We start from the raw sequence: 12642 nt of genomic DNA on the forward strand, positions 1-12642 counted from the left end.
ACTGACCCCTTCTTGGGGTACAGTGCTAAAGGCACGGACTCCATTCTGGGGTACAGTGTAACAGGCACTAACTCCAAGTTGGGGTACAGTGCTACAGGCACTGACTCCATCCTGGGGTACAGTTCTACAGGCACTGACTCCATCCTGGGGTAGAGTGCCACAGGCAGTAACTCCATCCTGGGGTACAGTTCTACAGGCACTGACTCCATCCTGGGGTACAGTTCAACAGGCACTGACTTCACTCTGGGTTACTGTTCTACAGGCACTGACTCCATCCAGGGGTACAGTTCTACAGGCACTAACTCCATTCTGGGGTACTGTTCTACAGGCAATGACTCCAATCTGGGGTATAGTGCGACAGGCTCTAACTCCATCATGGGGTACAGTTCTACAGGCACTATCTCCATTCTGGGGTACAGTTCAAGAGGTACTGATTCCATTCTGGGGTACTGTTCTGCAGGCACTGACTCCAATCTGGGGTATAGTGCGACAGGCACTAACTCCATTCTGGGGTACAGTTCTACAGGCACTAACTCCATTCTGGGGGACAGTTCAACAGGCACTGATTCCATTCTGGGGTACTGTTCAACAGGCACTGACTCCATTCTGGGGTACTGTTCTACAGGCACTGACTCCAATCTGGGGTATAGTGCAACAGGCACTAACTCCATCATGGGGTACAGTTCTACAGGCACTAACTCCATTCTGGGGTATAGTTCTACAGGCACTGACTCCATCCTGGGGTACAGTTCTACAGGCACTGACTCCATCCTGGGGTACAGTGCCACAGGCACTAACTCCATCCTGGGGTACAGTTCTACAGGCAGTGACTCCATCCTGGGGTACAGTTCAACAGGCACTGACTTCATTCTGGGTTACTGTTCTGCAGGCACGGACTCCATCCAGGAGTACAGTTCTACAGGCACTGACTCCATCCTGGGGTACAGTTCAACAGGCACTGACTTCATTCTGGGTTACTGTTCTACAGGCAATGACTCCATTGAGGGGTACAGTTCTACAGGCACTAACTCCATCCGGGGTACAGTTCAACAGGCACTGTTTCCATTCTGGGGTACTGTTCAACAGGCACTGACTCCATTCTGGGGTACTGCTCCACAGGCACTGACTCCAATCTGGGATATAGTGCTGCAGGCACTAACTGCATCGTGGGGGACAGTTCTACCGGCACTAACTCCATTCTGGGGTACAGTTCAACAGGTACTGATTCCATTCTGGGGTACAGTTCTATAGGCACTGACTCCATTCTGGGGTACAGTTCTACAGGCACTGACTCCATTCTGGGGTACGGTGCCAAAGGCACTGACTCCAGTCTGGGGTACAGTTATACAGGTGCTGACTCCATTCTGGGGTACAGTGCGACAGGCACTAACTCCGTCCTGGGGTACAGTTCTACAGGTGCTGGCTCCATTCTGGGGGACTGTTCGACAGGCACTGTCTCCATTCTGGGGTACAGTTCTACAGGCAGTGTCTCCATTCTGGGGTACAGTTCTACAGGCACTGACTCCATACTGGGGTACAGTTCTACAGGTGCTGGCTCCATTCTGGGGTACGTTCAACAGGCACTGACTCCATTCTGCAGTCCAGTTCTAAAGGCACTAACTCCATTCTGGGGTACAGTTCTACAGGTGCTGACTCCATTCTGGGGTACAGTTTCACAGGCACTGACTCCATTCTAGGGTACTGTTCTACAGGCACTGACTCCATTCTGGGGTACAGTTCTCAAGGCACTAACTCCATTCTGGGGTACAGTTCTACAGGTGCTGACTCCATTCTGGGGTACAGTTTCACAGGCACTGACTCCATTCTAGGGTACTGTTCTACAGGCACTGACTCCATTCTGGGGTACAGTTCTACAGGTGCTGACTCCATCCTGGGGGACAGTTCTACAGGCACAAAGTCCATCCTGGGGTACAGTTCTAAAGGCGCTGACTCCATCCTGGGGTGCTGTTCGACAGGCACAGACTCCATCCTGGGGTACAATTCTACAGGCACTGACTCCATCCTGGGGTACTGTTCTACAGGCACTGACTCCATCCTGTGCTACAGGCACTGACTCCATCCTGGGGTACTGTACTACAGGCACGGACTCCATCCAGGAGTACAGTTCTACAGGCACTGACTCCATCCTGGGGTACAGTTCAACAGGCACTGACTTCATGCTGGGTTACTGTTCTACAGGCAATGACTCCATTCTGGGGTACAGTTCTACAGGCACTAACTCCATCCGAGGTACAGTTCAACAGGCACTGTTTCCATTCTGGGGTACTGTTCAACAGGCACTGACTCCATTCTGGGGTACTGTTCTACAGGCACTGACTCCAATCTGGGGTATAGTGCTACAGGCACTAACTGCATCGTGGGGTACAGTTCTACAGGCACCAACTCCATTCTGGGGGACAGTTCAACAGGTACTGATTCCATTCTGGGGTACAGTTCTATAGGCACTGACTCCATTCTGGGGTACAGTTCGACAGGCACTGACTCCATTCTGGGGTACAGTGCGACAGGCACTGACTCCATTCTGGGGTACAGTTCTACAGGCACTGACTCCATTCTGGGGGACAGTTCAACAGGCACTGACTCCATCCTGGGGAACAGTTCTAAAGGCACTAACTCCATCCGGGGTACAGTTCAAAAGGCACTGACTCCATCCTGGGGTACAGTTCAACAGGCACTGATTCCATCCTGGGTACTGTTCAACAGGCACTGACTCCATCCTGGGTTACTGTTCTACAGGCACTGATTCCATCCTGGGTACTGTTCAACAGGCACTGACTCCATCCTGGGGAACAGTTCTAAAGGCACTAACTCCATTCGGGGTAAGTTCTACAGGCACTGATTCCATTCTGGCGTACAGATCTACAGGCACTAAATCCATCCTGGGGTACAGTTCTACAGGCACTGACTCCATTCTGGGCTACAGTTCAGCAGGCACTGACTCCATCCTGGGGTACTGTTCTACAGGTGCTGACTCCATCCTGGGGTACTGTTCTACAGGCACTAACTCCATCCTGGGGTACAGCTCCACAGGCACTGACTCCATCCTGGGGTACAGTTCTACAGGCACTAACTACATCCTGGGGTACTGTTCTCCAGGTACTAACTCCATCCTGGGGTACCGTTCTCCAGGAACTAACTCTATCCTGGGGTACTGTTCTACAGGCGTTAACTCCATTCTGGGGTACAGTTCTACAGGTGCTGGCTCCATTCTGGGGTACTGTTCTACAGGCACTGACTCCATCCTGGGGTACAGTTCTACAGGCAGAGACTCCATTCTGGGGTACAGTTCTACAGGGGCTGACTCCATTCTGGGATACAGTGCTGCTGGCACTAACTCCATCCTGGGGTAAAGTTCTACAGGCACTGACTCCAGTCTGGGTTACAGAGCTACAGGCACTAACTCCATCCTGGGGTACAGTGCGACAGGCACTAACTCCATCCTGGGGTACTGTACTACAGGCACAGACTCCATCCTGGGGTACAGTGCTAGAGGCACTGACTCCATCCTGTGGCACAGTTGTACAGGCACTGACCCCATTCTGGAGTACAGTGCTATAGGCACTTACTCCCTTCTGGGGTTCAGTGTTACAGCACTGACTCCATCCTGGGGTACAGTGCTACAGGCACTAACTCCATCCTGGGGTACAGTTCCACAGGCATTGACTCCATCCTGGGGTACAGTTCAGCAGGCACTGAATAAATTCTGGGGTACAGTTCTACAGGCACTGACTCCCTCCTGGGGTATAGTTCAACAGGCACTGACACCATTCTGGGGTACAGTTCAACAGGCACTAACTCCAATCTGGGGTACAGTTCTACAAGCACTAACTGCATCCTGGGGTACTGTTCTACAGGCACTAACTCCATCCTGGGGTACAGTTTTATGGGCACTGACTCCATCCTGGGGTACTGTTCCACAGGCACTAACTCCATCCTGGGGTACAGTTCCACAGGCACTGACTCCATCCTGGGGTACAGTTCAGCAGGCACTGAATAAATTCTGGGGTACAGTTCTACAGGCACTGACTCCCTCCTGGGGTATAGTTCAACAGGCACTGACACCATTCTGGGATACAGTTCAACTGGCACTAACTCCAATCTGGGGTACAGTTCTACAAGCACTAACTGCATCCTGGGGTACTGTTCTACAGGCACTAACTCCATCCTGGGGTACAGTTTTATAGGCACTGACTCCATCCTGGGGTACTGTTCCACAGGCACCGACTCCATTCTGGGGGACAGTTCAACAGGCACTGACTCCATCCTGGGGAACAGTTCTAAAGGCACTAACTCCATCCGGGGTACAGTTCAAAAGGCACTGACTCCATCCTGGGGTACAGTTCAACAGGCACTGACTCCATCCTGGGTTACTGTTCTACAGGCACTGAATCCATCCTGGGTACTGTTCAACAGGCACTGACTCCATCCTGGGTTACTGTTCTACAGGCACTGATTCCATCCTGGGTACTGTTCAACAGGCACTGACTCCATCCTCGGGGGCAGTTGCACAGGCACCAACTCCATTCGGGGTAAGTTCTACAGGCACTGATTCCATTCTGGGGTACAGTTCTACAGGCACTAAATCCATCCTGGGGTACAGTTCTACAGGCACTGACTCCATTCTGGGCTACAGTTCAGCAGGCACTGACTCCATCCTGGGGTACTGTTCTACAGGTGCTGACTCCATCATGGGGTACTGTTCTACAGGCACTAACTCCATCCTGGGGTACAGCTCCACAGGCACTGACTCCATCCTGGGGTACAGTTCTACAGGCACTAACTACATCCTGGGGTACTGTTCTCCAGGTACTAACTCCATCCTGGGGTACCGTTCTCCAGGAGCTAACTATATCCTGGGGTAATGTTCTCCAGGCATTAACTCCATTCTGGGGTACAGTTCTACAGGTGCTGGCTCCATTCTGGGGTACTGTTCTGCAGGCACTGACTCCATCCTGGGGTACAGTTCTACAGGCAGAGACTCCATTCTGGGGTACAGTTCTACAGGGGCTGACTCCATTCTGGGATACAGTGCTGCTGGCACTAACTCCATCCTGGGGTAAAGTTCTACAGGCACTGACTCCAGTCTGGGTTACAGAGCTACAGGCACTAACTCCATCCTGGGGTACAGTGCGACAGGCACTAACTCCATCCTGGGGTACTGTTCCACAGGCACTCACTCCATTCTGGGGTACAGTGCAACAGGCACTAACTCGATCCTGGGGTACAGTGCTACAGGCACTAACTCCATCCTGGGGTACAGTTCTACAGGCACTGACTCCATTCTGGGGTACAGTTCTACAGGTGCTGGCTCCATTCTGGGGTACTGTTCAACAGGCACTGACTCCATCCAGGAGTACAGTTCTACAGGCACTAACTCCATCCGGGTTACAGTTCAACAGGGACTGATTCCATTCTGGGGTACTGTTCAACAGGCACTGACTCCATTCTGGGGTACTGTTCGACAGGCACTGACTCCAATCTGGGGTATAGTGCGACAGGCACTAACTCCATCCTGGGGTACAATTCTACAGGCACTGACTCCAGTCTGGGGTACAGTGCTACAGGCACTAACTCCATCCTGGGTTACAGTGCGACAGGGCACTATCTCGATCCTGGGGTACAGTTGCACAGGCACTCACTCCATTCTGGGGTACAGTGCTACAGGCACTAACCCGATCCTGGGGTACAGTTCAAAAGGCACTGACTCCATCCTGGGGTACAGTTCAACAGGCACTGACTCCATCCTGGGTTACTGTTCTACAGGCACTGACTCCATCCTGGATACTGTTCAACAGGCACTGACTCCATCCTCGGGTACAGTTGTACAGGCACTAACTCCATTCGGAGTACAGTTCTACAGGCACTGATTCCATTCTGGGGTACAGTTCTACAGGCACTGACTCCATCCTTGGGTACAGTTCTACAGGCACTGACTACATCCTGGGGTACTGTTCGACAGGCACTAACTCCATCCTGGGGTACAGCTCCACAGGCACTGACTCCATCCTGGGGTACAGTTCCACAGGCACTAACTCCATCCTGGGGTACTGTTCTACAGGCACTAATTCCATCCTGGGGTACAGTTCAACAGGCACTAACTCCATCCTGGGGTACTGTTCTACAGGCACGAACTCCATTCTCGGGTACAGTTCTAGAGGCACTGACCTCATCCTGGGGTACAGTTCTACAGGCACTAACTCCATCCTGGGGTTCAGTTCTACAGGCACTGACCCCATCCTGGGGTACAGTTCTGCAGGCACAAGTCCATCCTGGGGTACTGTTCTACAGGCATTGACTCCATCCTGGGGTACAGTTGTACAGGCACTGACTCCATCCTGGGGTAATGTTGTACAGGCACTGACACCATCCTGGAGTAATGTTCTACAGGCACTGACTCCATCCTGGGGCACAGTTCTACAGGCACTGACTCCATACTGGGGTACAGTTGCACAGGCACTGACCCCTTCCTGGGGTACAGTGCTAAAGGCACAGACTCCATTCTGGGGTACAGTGTAACAGGCACTAACTCCAAGTTGGGGTACAGTGCTACAGGCACTGACTCCATCCTGGGGTACAGTTCTACAGGCACTGACTCCATCCTGGGGTACAGTGCCAAAGGCAGTAACTCCATCCTGGGGTACAGTTCTACAGGCACTGACTCCATCCTGGGGTACAGTTCAACAGGCGCTGACTTCACTCTGGGTTACTGTTCTACAGGCACTGACTCCAATCTGGGGTATAGTGCGACAGGCACTAACTCCATTCTGGGGTACAGTTCTACAGGCACTAACTCCATTCTGGGGTGCAGTTCAACAGGCACTGATTCCATTCTGGGGTACTGTTCAACAGGCACTGACTCCATCCCGGGGTACAGTTCTACAGGCTCTGACACCATCCTGGAGTAATGTTCTACAGGCACTGACTCCATCCTGGGGTACAGTTCTACAGGCACTGACCCCTTCTTGGGGTACAGTGCTAAAGGCACAGACGCCATTCTGGGGTACAGTGTAACAGGCACTAACTCCAAGTTGGGGTTCAGTGCTACAGGCACTGACTCCATCCTGGGGTACAGTTCTACAGGCACTGACTCCACCCTGGGGTAGAGTGCCACAGGCAGTAACTCCATTCTGGGGTACAGTTCTACAGGCACTGACTCCATCCTGGGGTACAGTTCAACAGGCACTGACTTCACTCTGGGTTACTGTTCTACAGGCACTGACTCCATCCAGGGGTACAGTTCTACAGGCACTAACTCCATTCTGGGGTACTGTTCTACAGGCAATGACTCCAATCTGGGGTATAGTGCGACAGGCACTAACTCCATCGTGGGGTACAGTTCTGCAGGCACTAACTCCATTCTGGGGTACAGTTCAAGAGGTACTGATTCCATTCTGGGGTACTGTTCTGCAGGCACTGACTCCAATCTGGGGGATAGTGCGACAGGCACTAACGCCATTCTGGGGTACAGTTCTACAGGCACTAACTCCATTCTGGGGTACAGTTCAACAGGCACTGATTCCATTCTGGGGTACTGTTCAACAGGCACTGACTCCATTCTGGGGTACTGTTCGACAGGCACTGACTCCAATCTGGGGTATAGTGCAACAGGCACTAACTCCATCATGGGGTACAGTTCTGCAGGCACTAACTCCATTCTGGGGTATAGTTCTACAGGCACTGACTCCATCCTGGGGTACAGTTCTACAGGCACTGACTCCATCCTGGGGTACAGTGCCACAGGCACTAACTCCATCCTGGGGTACAGATCTACAGGCACTGACTCCATCCTGCGGTACAGTTCAACAGGCACTGACTTCATTCTGGGTTACTGTTCTGCAGGCACGGACTCCATTGAGGGGTACAGTTCTACAGGCACTAACTCCATCCGGGGTACAGTTCAACAGGCACTGTTTCCATTCTGGGGTACTGTTCAACAGGCACTGACTCCATTCTGGGGTACTGTTCTACAGGCACTGACTCCAATCTGGGGTATAGTGCTACAGGCACTGACTGCATCGTGGGGTACAGTTCTACAGGCACTAACTCCATTCTGGGGTACAGTTCAACAGGTACTGATTCCATTCTGGGGTACAGTTCTATAGGCACTGACTCCATTTTGGGGTACAGTTCTGCAGGCACTGACTCCATTCTGGGGTACGGTTCTACAGGCACTAACTCCATCCTGGGGTGCAGTGCCAAAGGCACTGACTCCAGTCTGGGGTACAGTTCTACAGGTGCTGACTCCATTCTGGGGTACAGTTCTACAGGCACTGACTCCATTCTCGGGTACTGTTCTACAGGCACTGACTCCATTCTGGGGTACAGTTCGAAAGGCACTGACTCCAGTCTGGGGTACAGTTCTACAGGTGCTGACTCCATTCTGGGGTACAGTGCGACAGGCACTAACTCCATCCTGGGGTACAGTTCTACAGGTGCTGGCTCCATTCTGGAGGACTGTTCGACAGGCACTGACTCCGTTCTGGGGTACAGTTCTACAGGCACTGACTCCAGTCTGGGGTACAGTTCTACAGGTGCTGGCTCCATTCTGGGGTACAGTTCCACAGGCACTGACTCCATTCTCGGGTACTGTTCTACAGGCACTGACTCCATTCTGGGGTACAGTTCTAAAGGCACTAACTCCATTCTGGGGTACAGTTCTACAGGTGCTGACTCCATTCTGGGGTACAGTTTCACAGGCACTGACTCCATTCTCGGGTACTGTTCCACAGGCACTGACTCCTTTCTGGGGTACAGTTCTACGGGTGCTGACTCCATCCTGGGGTACAGTTCTACAGGCACAAACTCCATCCTGGGGTACAGTTCTAAAGGCACTGACTCCATCCTGGGGTGCTGTTCGACAGGCACAGACTCCATCCTGGGGTACAATTCGACAGGCACTGACTCCATCCTGGGGTACTGTACTACAGGCACAGACTCCTTCCTGGGGTACAATTCTACAGGCACTGACTTCATTCTGGGTTACTGTTCTGCAGGCATGGACTCCATCCAGGAGTACAGTTCTACAGGCACTGACTCCATCCTGGGGGACAGTTCAAAAGGCACTGACTTCATTCTGGGTTACTGTTCTACAGGCAATGACTCCATTCTGGGGTACAGTTCTACAGGCACTAACTCCATCCGGGGTACAGTTCAACAGGCACTGTTTCCATTCTGGGGTACTGTTCAACAGGCACTGACTCCATTCTGGGGTACTGTTCTACAGGCACTGACTCCAATCTGGGGTATAGTGCTACAGGCACTAACTGCATCGTGGGGTACAGTTCTACAGGCACTAACTCCATTCTGGGGTACAGTTCAACAGGTACTGATTCCATTCTGGGGTACAGTTCTATAGGCACTGACTCCATTCTGGGGTACAGTTCTACAGGCACTGACTCCATTCTGGGGTACAGTTCTACAGGTGCTGGGTCCATTCTGGGGGACTGTTCGACAGGCACTGACTCCATTCTGGGGTACAGTTCTACAGGCACTAACTCCATTCTGGGGTACAGTTCTACAGGTGCTGGCTCCAGTCTGGAGTACATTCAACAGGCACTGACTCCATACTGCGGTACAGTTCTAAAGGCACTAACTCCATTCTGGGGTACAGTTCTACAGGTGCTGACTCCATTCTGGGGTACAGTTCCACAGGCACTGACTCCATTCTAGGGTACTGTTCTACAGGCACTGACTCCATTCTGGGGTACAGTTCTCAAGACACTAACTCCATTCTGGGGTACAGTTCTACAGGTTCTGACTCCATTCTGGGGTACTGTTCCACAGGCACTGACTCCATTCTAGGGTACTGTTCTACAGGCACTGACTCCATTCTGGGGTACAGTTCTACAGGTGCTGACTCCATCCTGGGGTACAGTTCTACAGGCACAAACTCCATCCTGGGGTACAGTACTAAAGGCACTGACTCCATCCTGGGGTGCTGTTCGACAGGCACAGACTCCATCCTGGGGTACAATTCGACAGGCACTGACTCCATCCTGGGGTACTGTTCCACAGGCACTGACTCCATCCTGGGGTACAATTCTACAGGCACTGTCTCCATCCTGGGGTGCTGTTCGACAGGCACAGACTCCATCCTGGGGTACAATTCTACAGGCATTGACTCCATCCTGGGGTACTGTTCTACAGGCACTGACTCCATCCTGTGCGACAGGCACTGACTCCATCCTGGGGTACTGTACTACAGGCACAGACTCCATCCTGGGGTACAATTCTACAGGCACTGACTCCATCCTGGGGTACTCTTCTACAGGCACTGACTCCATCCTGGGTTACAGTTCTACAGGCACATACTCAATTCTGGGGTATAGTGCCAGAGGCACTGACTCCATCCTGTGGCACAGTGGTACAGGCACTGACCCCATTCTGGTGTACAGTGCTATAGGCACTTACTCCCTTCTGGGGTTCAGTGTTACAGGCACTGACTCCATCCTGGGGTACAGTGCTGCAGGCACTAACTCCATCCTGGGGTACAGTTCCACAGGCACTGACTCCATCCTGGGGTACAGTTCAGCAGGCACTGAATAAATTCTGGGGTACAGTTCCACAGGCACTGACTCCATCCTGGGGTATAGTTCAACAGGCACTGACACCATTCTGGGGTACAGTTCAACAGGCACTAACTCCAATCTGGGGTACAGTTCTACAAGCACTAACTGCATCCTGGGGTACTGTTCTACAGGCACTAACTCCATCCTGGGGTACAGTTTTATAGGCACTGACTCCATCCTGGGGTACTGTTCCACAGGCACCGACTCCATTCTGGGGGACAGTTCAACAGGCACTGACTCCATCCTGGGGAACAGTTCTAAAGGCACTAACTCCATCCGGGGTACAGTTCAAAAGGCACTGACTCCATCCAGGGGTACAGTTCAACAGGCACTGACTCCATCCTGGGTTACTGTTCTACAGGCACTGATTCCATCCTGGGTACTGTTCAACAGGCACTGACTCCATCCTGGGTTACTGTTCTACAGGCACTGATTCCATCCTGGGTACTGTTCAATAGGCACTGACTCCATCCTCGGGTACAGTTGTACAGGCACTAACTCCATTCGGGGTAAGTTCTACAGGCACTGATTCCATCCTGGGGTACAGTTCTACAGGCACTGACTCCATTCTGGGCTACAGTTCAGCAGGCACTGACTCCATCCTGGGGTACAGTTCTACAGGCACTAACTACATCCTGGGGTACTGTTCTCCAGGTACCAACTCCATCCTGGGGTACCGTTCTCCAGGAACTAACTCTATCCTGGGGTACTGTTCTACAGGCGTTAACTCCATTCTGGGGTACAGTTCTACAGGTGCTGGCTCCATTCTGGGGTACTGTTCTACAGGCACTGACTCCATCCTGGGGTACAGTTCTACAGGCAGAGACTCCATTCTGGGGTACAGTTCTACAGGGGCTGACTCCATTCTGGGATACAGTGCTGCTGGCACTAACTCCATCCTGGGGTAAAGTTCTACAGGCACTGACTCCAGTCTGGGTTACAGAGCTACAGGCACTAACTCCATCCTGGGGTACAGTGCGACAGGCACAAACTCCATCCTGGGGTACTGTTCCACAGGCACTCACTCCATCCTGGGGTACAGTTCTACAGGCAGTAACTACATCCTGGGGTACTGTTCTCCAGGTACTAGCTCCATCCTGGGGTACCGTTCTCCAGGAACTAACTCTATCCTGGGGTACTGTTCTACAGGCGTTAACTCCATTCTGGGGTACAGTTCTACAGGTGCTGGCTCCATCCTGGGGTACAGTTATCCAGGCAGAGACTCCATTTTGGGTTGCAGAGCTACAGGCACTAACTCCATCCTGGGGTACAGTGCGACAGGCACTAACTCCATCCTGGGGTACTGTTCCACAGGCACTCACTCCATTCTGGGGTACAGTGCAACAGGCACTAACTCCATCCTGGGGTACAGTTCTACAGGCACTGACTTCATTCTGGGGTACAGTTCTACAGGTGCTGGCTCCATTCTGGGGTACTGTTCAACAGGCAATGACTCCATCCAGGAGTACAGTTCTACAGACACTAACTCCATCCGGGGTACAGTTCAACAGGGACTGATTCCATTCTGGGGTACTGTTCAACAGGCACTGACTCCATTCTGGGGTACTGTTCGACAGGCACTGACTCCAATCTGGGGGATAGTGCGACAGGCACTAACTCCATCCTGGGGTACAGTTCTACAGGCACTGACTCCAGTCTAGGGTACAGTGCTACAGGCACTAACTCCATCCTGGGTTACAGTGCGACAGGGCACTATCTCGATCCTGGGGTACAGTTGCACAGGCACTCACTCCATTCTGGGGTACAGTGCTACAGGCACTAACCCGATCCTGGGGTACAGTTCAAAAGGCACTGACTCCATCCTGGGGTACAGTTCAACAGGCACTGACTCCATCCTGGGTTACTGTTCTACAGGCACTGACTCCATCCTGGATACTGTTCAACAGGCACTGACTCCATCCTCGGGTACAGTTGTACAGGCACTAACTCCATTCGGAGTACAGTTCTACAGGCACTGATTCCATTCTGGGGTACAGTTCTACAGGCACTGACTCCATCCTTGGGTACAGTTCTACAGGCACTGACTACATCC

General features: G+C 52.4%; 1 protein-coding gene across 1 annotated transcript in view; it reads left to right on the plus strand.

Annotated features, from left to right (window-relative positions):
• LOC137352010 (serine-rich adhesin for platelets-like) overlaps positions 1–12642 on the plus strand; it is a 71416-nt gene that overhangs the window by 40435 nt on the left and 18339 nt on the right. Inside the window, exons 22-26 of the mRNA XM_068016988.1 lie at positions 329–427; positions 2068–2250; positions 4468–4550; positions 6739–6790; positions 9015–9164. Of these exons, the coding sequence (XP_067873089.1) occupies positions 329–427; positions 2068–2250; positions 4468–4550; positions 6739–6790; positions 9015–9164 (567 nt within the window). The remainder of the gene's footprint in view (positions 1–328; positions 428–2067; positions 2251–4467; positions 4551–6738; positions 6791–9014; positions 9165–12642) is intronic.

Source organism: Heterodontus francisci, chromosome 37, assembly GCF_036365525.1.
Source record: "Heterodontus francisci isolate sHetFra1 chromosome 37, sHetFra1.hap1, whole genome shotgun sequence".
NCBI classification, from domain to species: Eukaryota; Metazoa; Chordata; class Chondrichthyes; order Heterodontiformes; family Heterodontidae; genus Heterodontus; species Heterodontus francisci.